The sequence below is a fragment of the Rhinolophus sinicus genome, linkage group LG04, assembly GCF_036562045.2.
Source record: "Rhinolophus sinicus isolate RSC01 linkage group LG04, ASM3656204v1, whole genome shotgun sequence".
NCBI lineage: Eukaryota > Metazoa > Chordata > Mammalia > Chiroptera > Rhinolophidae > Rhinolophus > Rhinolophus sinicus.
The window spans coordinates 136,686,929-136,706,014 of NC_133754.1; the positions used below are offsets into that span (position 1 = coordinate 136,686,929).

Genomic DNA, 19,086 nt, shown 5'->3' on the forward strand with positions numbered 1-19,086 from the left:
GAGAAAGGGATTTTTTTTTTCCTAAGGGAAAGCTTTTATTTTGACTGCATAAAATTTAGAAACATTTAAACAGCCAAGAATATCACGAGTAGAGTGTTAGTCTCCCCTAAATCTATGAATTTAGTGCTACAAAATAGTAATAGGTTTAGTTGGGGTGGCGTTTTATTCAGTTTGGGTTTTAATGGAGTTCTTGTTTTACATTTTTTTAAACCAAAATTTATTGTAAATACTAAGTTTTTACAGATTTCTTTTAATAGTTTGTAGCGTATACAAATGGTCTTTATTGATTTAAATGTCTCTCCCTGATACAAAAATTCATTTATGGCTTAAGTAATAGTGGACCATTTAGTTCTATCTAAATATAATACGGATCTAATTCTAGAAAATCTAATGAAATGGTCTAATTTCCATCATAATTTTATTAAAATCATCTAGATCCTCAAAACACTGTTTTAGGAATAATGATCTTGTCAAACTTCAATATGAGCAAATGTAGCATCAAATAAGTAAAAAGAGTAAATGGAAAGATTGATCTAAATTATTTTTAAAGAGAAAACATCCTGCTGTGGATATTTAGGAGTTGGTTGCTGTAAACCTGAATCAAACCTGCAGGTGACCCAGATGGCTGAGCCCTCACAGCTTAACTCCCCTCCTTCCTTGGGGTCCTGATGACTCAGGGGGTGCCCTCGTACTCACTCCCCAGCCTCTGCCCAGGGCTGCATGTGGAACAATGGGGTCCACTTGGGAAAAGCTGGAATTTAAACTTCTTCAGCCAATTTTGGTCTGTTGTGACTCTTTTCTTGGCTCAGGGAGCTTTCAGCCAGGCTGCCAACTATCTTTCTTGAGCTTTTTTCTCATGGGAGAGTGTTTCCTTCCTCGTAAGGCCATCTTCCTGTAGGAGTTGTACTTCTGATGTATATGGCTAATGTTTTCATACACTTGGAAGTTTCTTCTAGATTTCTAAGCAGTAAATTCTACAATTGATTTTCTGCAAATTTGCATTACGTGGTTTTTTGTGTTTTTTTTTCTAATTGGGGAATATTGGGGAACAGTGTGTTTCTCCGGGGTCCATCAGTTCCAAGTTGTTATCCTTCAATCTAGTTGTGGAGGGCACAGCTCAGTTCCAAGTCTAGTTGCCGTTGTTCTCAATCTTTAGTTGCAGGGGGCGCAGCCCACCATCCCCTGTGGGAATTGAACCAGCAACCTTGTTGAGAGCTCACGCTCTAACCAACTGAGCCGTTCAGCTGCCCTTCCAGAAGCTCAGCAGAAGCTCATTGCCTTCAATCTAGTTGTGGAGGGTGCAGCTCACTGGCCCATGTGGCAATCGAACCGGCAACCCCGTTGCTCAGAGCTCGCGCTGTAACCAACAGCCATCCAGCCGCTCCTGCATTACATGTTCTTGACGTAGTTCAGGCAGTAGCTGAAGTTTTAGCTGAACTTTTGAATCTCGCTTTCAAACTGTTCATATATTTGTTCTGTTTGGAGACCAAATGAACTGTGATTTGTTCATTTAGTCTTCTTCACTTAACTTTTTAAAGAGTCCTTGTTTTTCTCCTTCAAACCTCTTTAATGAAACACTTAACAGGATCAATGTATTTCTTCAAATTGACTGACTTCTGATTGATAGTAGAGGGGGTCTCAATTTTATTTTTTCTTTGTCCAGTTTCAAGTTGCCATCATCCATGTAATCGTTTCTAAAAAAGTAGGCAGACTTACCTTTAGTGCAGTTTCAGAGATTTTTTAATGGTTTCTCCTTTTCATTTAGAGCCTCTTTCATTCGTGTTTTCAAGTGGTCAAGAATTAGTTTTGTTTGTTTTTTGTTTTTTTGTTTTTGTTTTTGTTCCTTCATTTCCCACACTTCGATCTCACAGCTCCTTGGGATAGGAGTTTTACGCTTTCTTAAAAATGAGTGTTTTCATACAAACTATCCAGGATTTCCCTCTGAAGTAGTTCTGCATTCTTCTGAGATGCTTTTAAGATGTTTTGTCATCAGTCACTTGAGATTGCTGCATTTGAGTGACTTTTTTTTTTTTTTTTTTAGAGGGATTTTGCTGCATTTTAGAGTGACTGCCAGTCCTTAAGGTCAGCACATGAAATGTAAGGTTAGGGTGCCCACTTATTTTCTTTTTGGAAAAGTTCTGCAATATTCTCAAGTGATGAGTGGACCTCTCCAGATATTTCTAAGTGCTGCCAAACCCAGTGTTTGGCAAACTTCAGGGGACTAGTATCCCCTGCAGGTGACTCAAGGGCTTCATTGGTTTGTATAATTAGTCTCATCTCCTCACTGAACTTTAACCCGGCAGAGAATCTTTTGGCTCTTTCTCCCTCTTTAAAGTATGCCTGCTCTTTACTTTAAAAACAATCAGAGCATCCATATGAGAATCTCCTAGGGAAACCTATAGAGACGTGGGCCTTGAATCAAGCATCAGACAACAATATCTGAGGGCTGGTGGGGAGCGGGAAGAGGAAGGAAGACCAGGTTTTATAAAACAGAGCTCACTAACTTTGCTCAGTGCACAATAGAAAGTGATATTATTTGTCCAGTGCATTTGGGCAAGTAGAAAACAATGATTGCAGCCGGAGGAGACCAGCCGTGAGCTCTGACCACTCTAGTCCTAACCTGATCCTGCAGGAAACCTAGGAGATTAAAGCAGTGCCAGCCATTACCCATTCTCTGCCCACGAGTGTGTCAGGGCCTTATGGTGGGTCAGGCAGCAGTAGAGGACTCCTGTGTCCAGAGGGAAAGGAGAGAACTCAGCAGATGGTGGTCTGGGGACCTTCGACGAGTCCAGGGGTCAAGCCACAGGTTATTCTATAATGTGGAGGATTAAAGCTCAGACTAGGCCTTGCGATGAGAGGAGCTGGCCAAATGCCTGATGGAGTTTACTTTGTTTAGAATTCATTTGTTCGAAATGGGAGGGGCAGGGCTTATTTTAAGTGAAAAGACTAGACAGAATCAGAAAGCGCAGTGGGTATTTTAGTATTTTCTTGAATGACACTTTTTTCAGTGTGTGTAAAAAGTCTCTTTACTCAGTGTTTTTTCTCTGCAGTGCAATCTTTTGTAGAAAATGATGCAGTTATGCTACACTGGTGTTTCCAATGACACAAGATGATTTTAAGTGGTTTACTGACTCAGCATTAGATAACACTGAGTCACATGGTGAGACAGTCATTTCGTTCCCTTGCAAGCCTTTTAATTACGCTAAAAGCTTTTCTCTGATTCTTGCTAATCTCCCTCTTTAACAAAGAGCAGCTCTCAAGTTGACAGTCTTCTGCGTTCATCAGTATCTTCCTAGGTTTTAATAAAAATAATTTGTTTTCATTATTTTCATTTGTATAGTCATCCTCTACTTATGGAAAATGATACTGATTTTCCATTTAGGGTGGTGATATAAATTTAAGCCAAAAAATTTTTTAAATGAGCTGACTGAAAGAGAAATATTAGATAAATAGTAGTATTGGTGATATGTAGATATCAACAAAATAAATTATAATGTCGCTGTGCAAATAATGATACTATTCCGGAATTTCTGATTATTCATCATTTCTTCTATATATTCTTTTGAGAGGGATTTGGGAGTCCAAAAGAACTAAATTGTCATTGGGACATTTAAGGCACGCCATCAGACTATAGTAGCTTTTACTTATTTAAATTCTGACACCACCTTCTTAACAAAAAATTCTTGTGATTAATTAGATAGCATTGAGCCCTGAAGTGAAATGTAATTGGAACTGCATTATATGTATTAAGATACAGGATCTCTGTAGTATATTATTGTAGCACCGTGGAATTTTAGAACACAAAGGGACCCTATTGACCCCGTTCCTGATCAGATGAATCTGACCATATAATCTGGTGGGTCATTCAGCTCTTGGTCTTAAATCTGGGAAGGTATCCTTTGTGAGCATTCCATAGCACAAACTCACCTATAACAATTCCGTTCGAGTTCAATTTGGTCAAGAGGTTTCTTCTTCAAATATCAGAATAGTAGTTTGTTAGTTATTAGCCAAATTTCAACTAAAAAGAAATTGATTGGTCCCAGAACACACACTTGAATCCTATCCCTCAGAAAATAACACTGTAGGTTTACTAGCATTACTGCTGGCACAGATAGTGTAATGCATTACAATATTTATTGACACAGTTTTCCCATTTTAATATTTTTCATCATTTCCTCAATTGTTATTGCTAGTTGCCCTACTAAGAATTTAACATAAGCTTATTATTAGAAATGATGTACACTGTTTCTACAGCATTCTGAAGCAGGACATTAAATGACCATATTAAATTTAAGCAAAAGTGTGAGGGAAATCATTTCAGCATCTCTCCAGGGCCTTGCTGGTTCTCATGGCGAATAAGGTGGCGGTGACGGTTCTGCAGAGAGTTTCTCATAGGCAGGTGGAGCATTGGGAACCTGTGAGAATGAAAAAGGGAGAGTACGGGCTTGGCAACAGTGCATATGTTTCTGGGCGAGTGATTAAGTCAAAATAGTTAGCATCATATTTATACTTTTGTTCTGGACTGAAACTTTTAAGTGTCCACATCTAATTTCCACCCGAGATAATCATTGTTAAATTTCACAATATGTTGAAACATTGTTGGGGGCAAGAGTAGAGGAAAACAGGGCTATGGGGCTTCCCCAAATCTCAAAAATCTATACCTGGATTATCCTTGTCAGTGGCAGCCCAAGCCCTAAATAATGGATCCATGAACCTGTTTACATACACTCATACATATTGCTGCTTTACCACATAGATACATCCTTGTAGTCTTGTCTAAAGGCCATCGCTGCTATCGACAGCGCAAATGCGGCTGGCCTTCATTTATTGCTCACAATAATCCTAGGAGTGTTTTCATGTTATAGGTTGGGAAACTGAGGCACAGGGAAGTTAAGTCACTTGCCCAAGGTCACACAATTAGTAAGTTGTGGAGCTAAGAACAAGCACAGTAATTGGGTTCCAGAGTCCATGCCCTCAACCACTGGTACACTGCACCTGTACCAGCGCTGTGCCACAGAAAGAGTGCCCCACTCTTTAATCACGTATGTGACTAAAATTTCTAGTAGCCACATTAAAAAAATAAAACAGGTAAATGTCATCTTAATAATACATTTTATTTAACCCCACATATCAAAATTTTAATCATTTAAACATGTATCAATATAAAAATCATCAATGAATTATTTATGTTTTTTAACTCAGACTCTGTCCGAAATCTGGTAATGTACAGCAGCACATCTTCATTCAAACTACAGTGTTTCACGTGGCAGTGGCTATGCTACTGGACAGCACAGCTCTATACAATTAATAATTGGTCCTTTTCTTTCTCTCCCTTAGATATATCTATGTTCAGGACACAACAAATATATTAAAAACATAAGACAAAAGGATTTTGTATCCTGGACCAAGTTCTTCCTTTGAATCTTACAAGTAGGGTTCTCATAATTGACTCTGGAAAATCTGGGTGAGACAGGATACATACAATCTAAGAAAATCTCTGTTTTTCCCTTGTTTTTTACCTTTATTATTTATTACGGTAAATTATACATAATATAAAATTTACCATTTTAACCATTTCAGGTCTACAGTTCAGTAGTATTAAATATATTCACATTGCCCTTGCTTTTTAAATGGAAATAATTTTATTTATTTGTGTTAAAAGCAGCCATACATGAAAATACCAAGATGCAAGATCTCAACTTACCACAGGTTCACAATTGTTCTCTTGAAAAGGAAGTTTGCTGCCCAGGTGACCAAGCCCCTGAAGTGGACACCTTCCTATTAAAGTACTTTGAGTCCCAGCATAAAAGCTTTTGTCCTGAAATGTGAATTCATGAAGGTCAATGGGTGAGAAGAAATAATTGAGTTCCTTAAAAAAGGAAGAAGCCAAAGTTTTAAGAACGGGTTTTAATCTTGGTTCTGCCACTTACTTGCTGTGTGTCCTCTCTGAATTCGTTTTTGTATCTGTAACATGAAGATAATAACCACCTACCTGTCAGAGTTGTGGGAATTAACTAAAGGTAAAAGACCTAGTACTGTGCCTGACTCCCATTAGTCAATGGATATTTTTAAAGGGAAGGGGGAAAAAGAGTGACTCTAAAAAACGAACCTCAGAGAATGATTGCAAGTGGAGTAGACCAGAGCTAGTGAGACAGGAGCTGGTATCATAGTGAGGACAAGCGTATGACAACTTGACAGTAGGGACACACTGTCAATTTCTGCCTTCCCTATAATGACAGCAAAATATTTTAAACTCTACGAATGCACATGATGTGATAGAAATGCTGGGGTTGTTGCCCTGAGCTTCCAAGTCAAGTTGTAACAACATGACATGGCAGTCTCAGGTTAAGTTATGCACCTGAGTTATTGGGGGAAGGGGAGGTAAAAGCTCAGTGCTTTGCGTAGGTTTCGAGGGTGATACTCTCCATCCCTAGAATAGAACGACAACAGTTTGTACAAGACAGAGACATAAACCAAAGTGGAGACTGCAGAAGCGGTCCTCCCTGGTGAGGTATTTTATCACTGACATTGTTTAAATGGTTGGCATATCATGATAATAAAAGACTCACTTTTAGTCGCTTTTATTGTTGTTAAATTCTCTACAACAGTGGTTCTTAAACTTCAGCATGCATCAGTGTCACGCGGAGGGCCTGGTAAACATTGCTGGGCCCACACCCAGATTTTCTGACACAATAGGTCTGGGGTGAGGCCCACAGATTGGCATTTCTAACAAATTACCAGGTGGTACTGCTGGTTCAGGGCCACACAGACCCACAGCCCCACAGACAACGCAGCTCCATGTTACCTGCGCCTGGATCAACTTAGCTAAGCTTAGAGGGACAAGGCAAGTAATGCAAGGGGGTCAAGGGGGCCTGGTGGGGGCCATAGGAAAGGAGGGAGTGTATATCCCATCTAAAGGGGCAACCACTGCATAGCTGCCAGTTTTCCCCAGATCTTTTGATTAAAAAAAAATAAGAAGACATCGAGATTTTTATGTAAAATATTACTTTAAATGTTGGCACCTAATTCAATTTTTAAAAACACAGGCCCAAATATATCTGCAAGCCAAATCCAGCCCGTGGGACCTCAGCGGCATGCTGTCTGGGGCACTGGCTGAGGGAGCTGGAACAGGGAGGCTGTGTGGGTGACGAGCGGCTCTGCAGGCTTGTCTGCAGACCGTGGCCAATGTTTGAGGTCTAGCTACCATGTCAGACGAGAAGGGTATCAAAGCAGGTTTCCCAGGGAGGAGAAGCATTTGGACTGTCAATCTGATGAGACTGAGATATGGACTGGCCTGATACCTACACGGTCTGCAGACTGTAGTTTCCCTAGGCTCTGGCCTGAAACGAGCATTGATCCTACCTCCCTAATCTTGACATGAGGACACAAGGCAGTTCTGCCCCCCTCCCCAACTTCCAGCCGTGCACCTCAGAAAAGGTATTTAATGTGTTCTCTCTCTTGACTCAATTATTGCTTTTATTTTATTTTATGTATTTATTTTTTAATCTCTCACCTGCCATAGAATGGGAGCATGATCCGCTCCTCCAGTTCACTGCCAGCTCTCTGCACTTGCCTTCAAGGTCAGTGTGCCCGTTAAACGCAGGTTCCTGGGTCTCACCACCAGAGACAGTCCCAGAATCTGCCATTTTAGCAAGAGCCCCAGGTGATTCCAGGGCAGCGGCCCCTGACCACTGAGAAACAGCAGGGGTCTCGAGAATCATCTCCAAGAATCAAAAGCATTATGTTCTAAACTTCCAAGTGAAAGAATAAAATTGGTAACTACAAAAACCAACTTCCAGTGCCTTACAAATCATTTTCCTGCAGAAACACGTTGCTGCAGAAAGCAGTTTTTCCTTTCAAAAGATGTTGTCCAGGTTTAAGGGGAACTGTTAGCCAAGGGAGAAATTTTAGGAGATCTTAATTCCAACCAATCTTTTTCTGTGGTCAGTGAACGTGGGAAAGCAGACATTTCAAAGCTTAATGAAGGTTGCTAAAGGTGAGTAACTCAGGTCCTGGGAGCTTGCATTTATTGTCATTTATGTTCTGTTTTAAAATGAAAATAGAATCACCAAAGAGAGACAGGAAGGTAATTATGTAATTAAATGCAGTACTTAATGCACTATTTTACATAATTTTCCTACATTTCTCAGATCGCTGATCTCCAATCTGGCATTTCAGGAGATAGGAAAGTCTCAAAACAAGATTTTATTATTAATTTAAAAAATAAATGACAGCATTTTTAGACTGTAGGGAAACCAGGGAATAAAAACACAGTTCTATCTCATAAAAATTCCAGAAATTCTGCAAATCACTGTTCTAGATCCAGAGGAATGGAGGCACGGTAGGTTGAACTTGAACTTTACGAAGTAAAATGTTCCCAGTGTCTGAACCCATGAGGTTAAGGTTCTTGGTTATTCTTAAACTGAATGAGTTTAAGATGAGAGTGTTGAAGCAGAAAGGAAAAAAATTGTTTTTTCGTCCAGTAGCGTCAAGCCAGCAATTGTGGGACAGTAGGAAATGGGCACTAACGTAGTGAGTCTGTAAAACTTTCACTCCTTGAAAAACTAAATCATTGTGTTTTTTATATAGAAACGTAGAATGAAATAAAAAATATATAGGGAAAATATATATTACATAAAAACTGATAATACATCATGTTATATCACATGCGTAGGTCTAGGTATAGAAGAGAAAAGGCGGCTCAGACAGGTTAAAATCTAAGGTCACGAAGCAAGTCAGTGGCAGACAATGAGACCACGTCCTGATGGCATACAACTGGGTGACGGCTGTATGCCAGGCACTGGGGTCACAAAGGTGAGTAACAAATAGTCTCTGTTCCAATTCGTAAATGGGGGAAAGGGAAGAGGTGGAAAAGGCAACAAGTAAATAGCCAACGACAAGGCAATGTCATAACCCCATGCTAGAGGTACAAGTGGGGTCCTGCAGCAAAGTCCAGCCAAGTCCCTCCCTAACTAACGTCTGTGGACAGCCACAGAGAGGTGTCACCGGAGCGAGCGGGAGTTCCATCCCAAAGCTCCTAACGCACGGCTTTCCTGTGCTGCTTGGTGTGGATTCGTATTCAGACTCAGGACTTCCCCTCCTTCCCACTGAATGCCAACACACCGGAGGGCTGCGGCTCGGTGGCATGCCAGCCCTGACTCGCCCTTCTCTGGTTTGTATTTGGGACACTCTGGCAAGGTGGGCATTAAGGAAAGGGACACATGGGACTGCCCGAGCTTCCTGGCAAGGAGAAGAGTTTGAAGCTATAGCTCACACCTGCCTCTTCTCCTCCTCAGTCTTCAAAGCTCTGCCTGCCACCCACACCAACTCCCCTCCATCACAGAACCTTTTCCTCTGAATGAGGTGCTTGCTGAGTGAGGAATGGGACTTTCCAACATCTTTTGTAAAGATAATTTTTTCCCTGTTATGTATCAATCTCAGAAGCTTTCAGATCTGTAATTATAAGAAGGGGGGGGGAACCTTTGGATGCTTAAGTGCTACCTGGCTTTGAAGCGAGGTTTCTGAAATCTGTAGTTTTTACAGTTTAGAGCCTCAGTTTCTCATTTGTGGTAGAACCTGCTGCCCCAAGACCAGACTGTGTCATTTGTTAGCTTCCTGTTTATATGGGCAAACAAGGAAAACATCCTGTTAAAACCACATTGGCCATCGAAGGAGGATGGAGCCTGTTAAAAACCTGGTGGTCCTTTGCTGCTCAGGAGTGGATGGTCTCCTCATGGCACTGATGGCTACATGGGTCCTAGGTACTCTGGGTTGCTTGGTGTAACACAATTAGAAGAACCTGGAATTCCCAGGCAGCCTGAGAGAAAAGGTGTGAAGAGGCCCGGGGAGAGAAGCAGGCCACTGAGTGGAGTAGCAGAGCCAGTGAGAGACCCCCGACTGGAAGGACCCAGAGCGCCTCACATGCCTGTTGGATGTGCAAGAGAACAAGCCCAAAAACCCTTCCCCTGTGCCCCACGGACTGTCACTGCTCAGCTACACACAGCCCGGCACTCGAGTCTGCTATGAGCGGAACCAAGGAGGGGTCAAGTTCCTGGTTTGGGTTCATGCCTGGGCAGAGGCCAAGGAGGAGTTGCGAGAAGTACAATGTAGAGAATCACCGATCAGAACCAGGAATCAGAGCTAGAGGTGATCATGAGAGCGTGACCCCACTCCCCACAAGTTCAGAGAAAGAAGAGGAAGCAGGGTTCTGGATCGGGAAGGATCCCAGCAGCAGGAATTTGACCAACCTTCAAGATTTTGTATCCACTTCGTCTTCTGCAATACCAGCAGCCGATGAGCAGTAAAATTACCAGGATCACTGTCAGGAATCCAATCCCCACGGCCCTGGCCCAAGAGATAGACAAATCCGTGTTGGTGCAGAAGCCTTGTTCCACACTGTGATGAGCCGTTCTCTCACCACTGGGGCTTCGCCAGCCCAGAGCAGCAGCTCCTGGTCCCCAAATAGTTTCCCAACCCATGCCACACCAGGCACCACCCAGACCCCCAACACTCGTGTCCAGGGACAGCACCTCCTCTAGAAGCCTCTCAAGTATGTGCCAACGGGCGGCGTACTAATTGGCATGGGCTCAAGCACCCAAGTTCCTGGTGCAAGAGGTGCCGTAGCAACTGGCCCTTATGTGGGCAATATATTTATTGCGACTGAATTATCTTTTCATCAGGGCTGGTTTAAATCATTTTCTCCACTATCAAAAAGGAAATGGAAATTTTCATTGACTTAATTACTACACGCTGGGTGTAATGCTAGACATTCTACACACACTAGCGGTATTAGCTTATTTGATTCTCACAGCAACCCTGTAAGGTAGGCATCACTTATCCTCCCCATCTCACAGATGAAGAAATAAATGCAGAGGTTAAGTGCCTTGCTGATGGTCATACAGAGATAGCACAGGGCAGAGCTAGGATTTGAACTTGAGTCTATCTCAGTTGCGTTTGTGCCCTCTCTGCCCAACCCCACCCTCCCCAAGTCCTTGCCCATCTCCTCTCTCCATTCCTGCCCTGAATAATCTACTCATGTTCCTAGACTCAGCATCATTCCTCCCAGTATGATGGCAGCCCACCCTGCCTTCTCTCACAGGCAGCCCTGCGGTGGTAATCAGCAGTGTGCTCACCTGCCCCTTCTAGAAATAGCAGAGAGAGCTCCCGGGGGTGCTGGTTAGGTTTTGGTTTGTTTGTTTTTTTAATTTGTGTCCTCAGCGACTAAAAAGGGTCAGGCACATAGGTGTTTCAAGAAACATTCCTGAAGATGGATGGATGGATGGATGGATGGATGGATGGATGGATGGATGGATAGATGGACAGTTGTATGGATGGCCAAACAAATGAATAAAAAATGAACAAATGAATTATGGCTGATTACAAATTCATATCCTCTTCCCCATCACACCAGTCTCTCTGCAAAATGAATGAGCCATTTACTGTCTTCTTTAAAATAACTATTTACAAACATGTGGGTTTGTGGCAGAAAGTTACTTTAACCTCTGTAGGTCATTGACACTCGAGTGAGCATGAGGAGATTGGCAGCTTTCCACAGGCAGGTTTTGGTTGGGATGGAGAGAAGGTAATGAGAAGGCGAGAGCTTGAAAACCAGCCCCTGAGGTCTTAGAGCTGGCATAGTCTGACTGTGCATGGAAGTAGGTCTTGTGGGATTGAGATGTCTCTGAGACAATAACCATTGCTTAGGGATGCCAGAGCCCAGCCCAGCTGGTAGGACACACGTTCCATGTTTATGCTCAGCCAAATAAGCTGCTATCAGGCCTCTACTTGCTCTAGGAATCCAGTGCAGGTCATCAAGGACGGGACCAGATGGGTCAGTGCTTGCTCCTTACTCTAGTCTCACCTGAGTGACCTGGACGAGGCATGTCGAAATGGAGCTGAGGGCAGAGCCCTTAGGAGGCAGAGATTAGAGACCTGACCCCACCAGCCGGCCTGACTGCGAAGTCATAGAGGCCAGCTGACATTTGGAGTCAGGTACTCTGTAGAGAGTAAACACCTCTCAGCTGGGTTAATAAAGGAAACAGCAATGCGGGCGGCGGGTGATCAGCCCTGGGCAGAAGTGTCTGAGCCAAACCTGGAGCAAAGCTGTACCATCCCTGAGAGGGCTCTGATCATCCGCAGCAGGATGCAAACCCGAGGCTAAGCCAGCCTTTCAGCCCTGTGTCCAGTGGCCCGTGAGAAGCATTACTCACCCTGTTTCCAGGGCCTGGGGCTCTGCTTTCCCTGCATAACACTGTCAATTAACTAACCCTTGCCTGATTTTCCACTTCACAGCATGAGCAACATCAACAGAGTGGAAAGTGCCAAGTCTTTTATCTATGTCTTGCTAAAGACAGGCTCTCCAGAGGTGGGTGACTTATAAGAGATTGAGCAGCTGCAGGCGAAGTAAGAGCCAACAGGCTTCTGCTGGAAGCCTGTACCACCTACTGGACCACCTCCATCTCAGGGCCAGAGAGGCAGAAAGCCTGTCCTGTCCATCTCCAAACTGGAGAGAGAGAAATATGAGATGACAATACTGGATAAAACTCTGAACTAATTACACAGGCCAGTCGCCCCACTTTCTAGATCATAAAGCTGAAACCTACCACGATTCATCCCGACCACCAACCCCTTAGCGGCCACTCTACCATTCACTGAGAACCAGTTTGTGCCAAGCCCCCACACAGATGCTTTTATTCCATCTTCATGACCATCCTCTGAGGTAGGTATGATATTCATTTCACAGCTGACATCCCAGGACTTTAGGCTGGTAAATGCCTGAGGTTGCACAACAGGTAAGGGGAAGAACCAGCTTTCAAAGCGACTGGCCCAAGATAGCCAGCAACTGAGTGCTAGGATTTGGGCCGGACCCAGGACTCCCATCTCCGGGGCCAGCGCTCTTCCTGCCGCATCACCCTTTGTTGAAATGAAGCCGTCACGAGGAGCACCCAGGGCGCTGGCTCTCATGACTGAAGGCAGCTGATGCGATTCCCAGCATGCCTGCGCTCTGAGTTTATCCCCTAGCTCTGCGGTTATTTCCTTGGATATCTTCACACAGACGGAGCTCTGTTTCAGCTCTTGACACAGCCGCATTACACTCACACACACAGAGTGACTGACTGAGAGCGGAGAACACCAGCATGCACCAGACACGCCAGAAGAACTCACTACCTCACTAGGCTGGGAGCCTCAGAGTGTCACCCAAATACCTGTCAGTGGAGTGACCTGAGATGCAAGTTACTGTGCGGACGCTGGGCTCCCACCCCCAGTCCTACTGAATCAGCCTCTAGGAAGCAGTGCCTAGGAAACCATTTCTTCAAGCTCCATGGGTGACTTGTGCCCTCTCAACTGAGAGAATCCCTCGCTACGAGGTTTCACAGCAATTGAGTCTGTTGAGTCATCATGGAAAAGCCAGAACAATATCCTACCCAATACCATGTGCAGTGTACCCCCCAAAGTATATAATTTTGCTTTTGGGACATGTTTTTGCTTTTTTTCCTCAGAAGATCTGCCCACCCCCACCCCCAGTTGACCATGCAGGGATGTTAGAGAATCCCATTAGGGTCTTCTGAGGAAATGCTCCCAGCCTGAATGCTTCCTCAGTGCCTTGGAAGGGCTCCACGGCTTGCTTGCCCCTCTAGTAAAGATTCATCAACAGTTCTCCCCTAAGGGAGAGTAGGTTTGCAGGAAGTTCTCAACAGACCACTTAAGAGATGGTCCAAATGAACAACTGGTTCCTTGTTTGCCTGTGGGCGTCCCCACTCAGAGGGTGGAGCCCTTCCCACCACCACACCCTTGCCCACTCACAGAGCAGGTCCCTGTCTGTGTTCCCATTACAGCACTTACTCTTGCTGAAATTATTCTCATGCCTAACTCTCCCACTAGATTGTAAGACTTTTCTCAAAGACAAGAATAGCATCTTGGATGGGTTATACAATGCTTAGCACTTAGAAATGCTTAGTCACATAAATACTTATTTTTTCATTGATTCATAATATCCTAACCAAATGCCTTTCCATGGGATAAAGTTATGATGCAAAGGTTCTGACCATCATCTTCGCCCTGGAGTCAGTCCGCAGGTGGAATCACACACACCTGCCCTTCATGCTCACTCACTTTTTGGCAACTCACCTTGGTTCTGTTTCCATCTCCAGGAGCCTGAGAGGAGCAGACAGAACACAGCTTAAGGAAAGAGGCAGCTTACTCCCAGACAGATGTATTTCAGCCTGGGAGCATATGGCAAAGGCCTTACAGCCAAGAATGCAGGCAAAAATGGCCAGCTCCAACTTTCGACCATTCATACCTCCTTGCCTGTTGGACCTCAGTGAAGCTTTCGTGAACCCCTTGTGGAACAACAGCGTCTCCTCACCTCATTGCCACGGTTTTTACCCTCTGCAGAAATGAACACTAGAGAGAATTATGCCCAGGCCTGTGCCGGTGGAGTCAGAGGCTATGTCAGCAAATGGCAACCCCGCAGGGCCCAGGTTTGAACTTACTCTTCAGCTGTGATGTAGGAATGGCCACGGCCCCTCCTGGGGTACCCATAGACGAAGTGAGCCTCTCCACTGGGCATCTTGTGGGGTCAGGACACGGGACACCTGAGAGCAGAGGCACACATGCATCATTTAGTGCATCCAGCGCGTCCTTGCTCATCATGCCACAAAGACCCACTAAGACACTTCCACTCAGCGTGTCTCTGGTTTCTCTTTGTGAGAGGATGTGTGCCTGCTTCTAGCATTGATATAGAGTGGGAATGGCTCAGGTTTCTAACCCCTTCCACCAACTAAAAATTAAGTTCAAAGATGAAACTACGAACAAAAGCAAAACACTTACAAATTGAGTTATTATTTGGGTGAAAAATGCTCTTCATTTGCCTTCAGTTTCACTCTATAACATAAATTGTAAAGAAACAAGCAAACAAAAAGCATTTTTATTCAGTCCTTCCTTTCCCTGGCCCAAGACTGTGGTTAATAAAAGAAAAGAAGTAATTTCTCTCCAAAGGTGTTTGATATCAATCCTTGGACAAACAGAAGGTTATGATGACGTAATGTATGTGTGTTTGAGAACAGCAACCCCAAACCCACTTTCCAACAAAGGAAAGTACCCCAATGCAGGTTCCTGGTCAAGTCCACCTTCCCCCCAAAACAAGCTGAGGAAGCCCACGACTTGACTTTTCTAACAATTTTTTGTCCCTCCCACTGAAATCAACTTCTGCTTTTCCCTCATTCAAGTCTCATGACTGGGGTTTCCAATATATACATATATATAATAATATAAAACATATAATATACAAATTTAAACTATAATACAAATAAAAAGCTTATGAACTGCAGTGGTCATATGAAAGTGTGCTTATTAAAAACCAATACCAGTTTTTCTTCTTTCCTTGCTATTATGTATTTTTCTTCCCTCTTATTATTCTTATGAATTTCAAAGGTCTGATCCCCGTAGAGTTTTATAAATCAGCCTGGTTAGAATAGCAGGAAAGAAGAGGGAGAGCACAGTGGGGAATTCACCACCTGAACCCTTTCCATTGGGGTATTTCATGTATAATTTACCCTTCCCAGTGGAAAAAAGAAATTACAGTTGAACTCACTGTTCAGCTCAGGTAAATAATTAGAGGTGAACGCTATGTTCAAAATTACAGGCACAAAGCCCAATTAGTTCTGTGTGAAAACGTTTTTGTTAATCTGTACCTCCAGCTCAGAGTCAAGGCAAACAGTGTAGGGACAGCAAATGCCCCTCACCCCACCCGCACCAGAAGACACGGTCCTTCAGGTCCTTCAGATGGCGGGAGAACCGCACTGCTCACAAGCGCTACAGCCTGAGTCATGGCTTTTTGGGGCTCTCTGCTCTGCTGCTTGGCAGTCTAGAGAGAGGTTCCTAGGAGGAGACTTTGTGAACCTTCAGCCCTTGGAGAATTACAAACGTTGAGAAATTCTGCTGACAGCCAATCATCAGGGAGGCATGGGGGAGGGTGGACAGTCCACCAGAACTTCCCAAACCCTGTGCTGAAAGAACAGGACCACAACCAAGCGTGAGGAGGCGATGCACTTACCTTCCTGGATGCGACTGTCCTCTGGGTGCAGCTGGCTCTGTGTGTGAAGATTGCTTCTCTGGCCCTTAATCTTTTTTTCCCCCCTGGTGTTGAGTCTCATGTTAGTCATGAGTTTGGATTTCTACTGGGGTCATCTGTGACTGCTTAATTAGTATGAAAGAAACCAATGGCATTTCTCCCCTCTAAAAGTGTGGGCTCTGATGGGGGTGGGGGGGAAGATAAGATAAAAATATGAATAACAAAATGGCAATAACTACATAGCTATCGACAATTATTTTCAATGTAAATGGATTCAATGCTCCAATCAAAAGATAGGGTGGCTGAATGGATAAGAAAACAAGACCCTTACAGATGCTGCCTGTAACAGACTCACTTCTGATCAAAAGACACACACAGACTGAAAGTAAAGGGATGGAAAAAGATATTTCATGAAAAAGGAAACAAACAAACAAACAAACAAAAAAACCCAAACAAACAAAGCTGAGGTAGCAATACTTATTCCAGACAAAATAGACTTTAAGACAAAGGCTATAAGAAGAGACAAAGAAGGACCCAGTAATCCCACTTTTAGGTATTTATCCGAAGAGACCCAAAATGCTACTTCGAGGGGACGTGTGCATCCATATGTTCATTGCAGCATTGTTTACAATGTCAAGGTATGAGGGCAGCTTGGGTGTCCATCCATGGAAGAATGGATAAAGAGAAGGTGATATATATATATATATATATATATATATATATATATATATATATATATATATATATATATAGTGGAATATTGCTTAGCCAGGGACAGGAATGGTTCTTGTCATCTGCGGTGGCATGGATGGACCTGCGGTGGCATGGAGAGTATTGTGCTGAGTGGAGTATGTCAGACAGACAAAGACAGATGCAATGTGATTCTGCTTATATGTGGAATCTAACAAAGAAAATAAACAAACAAAACAGAAGTAAACTCATAGATACAGAGAACATTTAGTTAGTTGCCAGATGAGAGAGGGGTTGGAGGTGGGTGACAAAGGGGAAGGGATTCAGAAGTACAAATTGGTTGTTACAAAGCAGTCATGGGGATGTAGGGTAGAGCATAAGGAATATAGCCAATAATATTGTAATAACTATGCATGGTGTCAGATGGGCACTAAACTTATCGGGGTGACAGATGGGAGGGGTGTTAGGGGGCAGGGTGAAAGGTGAAGGGATTAAGAAATGCAAATTGATAGTTACAAAATGGTCACCAGGATGTAAAGTATAGGGAATATAGTCAACAACATGGTAATAACTATGTATAGTGCCAGGTGAGTACTAGACTAGTCAGAAGAATCACTCCTTAAATTATATACATACCACTATGCTGTATACCTAAAATTAACATAAAACAATATTGAATGTCAACTGTAATTGAAAAATTTAAAAAGGGAGAAAAAAGGTGAAGAGCAATAAGTGGTCCAAATTTCCAGGTATAAAACAAATGTGTCAGGGGCATATAATGTACAGTATTGGGAATATAGTCAATAATATTGTGATAACATGGTACAGTGTCAGATGGTTGCTGGAATTATCATGGCAATCACTTCTTTAGGTATACAAATATTGAATAACTATGATATACACCTGAAACTAACATAATATTGTATGTTAGCTATATTTTAATAAAAATCTGAAGAAAAAAAAAAAAGTATGGCCTCTGTTTTCCCCAGCCCAGGGTTCATCCTAGGGAAGCCATTTGTTTTAAATGCTCATCCCTTTTTCATAGGGTTGCCGGATAAAATAGAGGATGCCCAGTTACATTTGAACTTCAGAAAAACAATGAATAATTTTTTAGTATAACTGTGCCCCATACAATACTTTTTAGTATAAGTATGTCCCACTTATTGCATGGGGCATATTTTTACTCAAAAAATTATTTGTTGTTTATCTGAAATTCTGATGTAACTGGGTACCTTATACTTTCCCTCATCCCCACCTCAAAGGGTTAAAGAACCTTTAGGCTCAGACCTAGATATCATCTAGGCCCACCCCCTCCTGATCTAGAAAAAGAAATAGAAGATCCCTGATTTCTTTGTAACATCCTCAGAGATAACTGTCCCCTGAGGAGAGTGGATTTTGTGCATTTGCAAGGGGCAGACAAAATTTTTTCTTTAAAGGTTCTAACTGAAACCAGAACTAATTTGACCTGACACTATAATCTATCCTGATTGTCAAATGTGTATAGCCCAGAAGCATTTCAGTGGGACAGAAGTTACCTTCACTCACCAGCTCTCTGTAACCATTGTGGACAAACAAAACAGCCCCCAGAATTAAGGAATGTGAAGTTCTCATCTGCTACGGACTTAGGTTAAATGGCCACTAAGTTCCCCTTTCTCATAACATCTGAGAACTCCATTCCTTCCAGGTTGTATGGAAATGGCAAGGAGGGCATTGATCCTTATTAGACCAGACAGGAAAAACCTTTCGGAAAAGGAGGGAAAATGTAAACTGAGATCTAAATGAGAAGGAGTCAACCATCTGAAGATAGAGGAACAGCATGTCAGAAAGAAGAACCAGTGCAAAGGTCCTGAAGCAGAGTAATAGAACATAACTTAGTCTGGGTTCCCAGAACTGAGGCTGATTCAGGACATTTTTTTCAAAAATCAGGGACAATACAAGCCTTTGGTGTCCATGGATTTGGGGAGAACAACTTCAACGGGACCTTGAGGTTATGTCTGGTAACTCCCAGAAAGGCCTCATGGTGGGTACAGGTCTAAAAGAAGGATGAAGTTCTGAGCCAAGAAGCCAAAGGTTTGCACTAAGCTGGACTCTACAATTAAATGGGCCCCTGGATGATTGGCAGCAAGATCAGAGAGGAGGGAAGTACTGACCTGGATCTCAGGGAAAGGGGAAGCTCCCAGATTTGGCTCAAGTCTTCTGGGGATGGGTGCTAATTCAGGGGCCTTGTGGGTGCCTGGGCATTGTTCCAGGATGGAGACCACAAGGCAGGTGGCATCATCCCCTCCTTCAGAGGGGGGCTACAGGACTAGATCCAGCACCATGGG

General features: G+C 43.2%; 1 protein-coding gene across 3 annotated transcripts; it reads right to left on the minus strand.

The window, feature by feature from the left end:
- Positions 1-4,112: 4,112 nt before the first annotated feature.
- MLANA (melan-A) lies at positions 4,113-16,222 on the minus strand. 3 transcript variants are annotated; one of them, XM_019727151.2, is made up of 5 exons: positions 16,055-16,222; positions 14,493-14,594; positions 10,248-10,344; positions 5,705-5,818; positions 4,113-4,415 (listed from the first exon to the last, which is right to left on the minus strand). In XM_019727151.2, exons 2-5 carry the CDS (start codon positions 14,567-14,569, stop codon positions 4,347-4,349), a joined length of 357 nt encoding a protein of 118 aa, XP_019582710.2. In that variant the 5' UTR covers positions 14,570-14,594; positions 16,055-16,222; the 3' UTR covers positions 4,113-4,346. The 3 variants fall into 3 exon arrangements, with proteins under 3 accessions (XP_019582710.2, XP_074186556.1, XP_019582711.2); XM_074330455.1 differs by lacking the exon at positions 16,055-16,222 and adding an exon at positions 15,749-15,895; XM_019727152.2 differs by lacking the exon at positions 16,055-16,222 and adding an exon at positions 15,693-15,890.
- Positions 16,223-19,086: the final 2,864 nt, after the last annotated feature.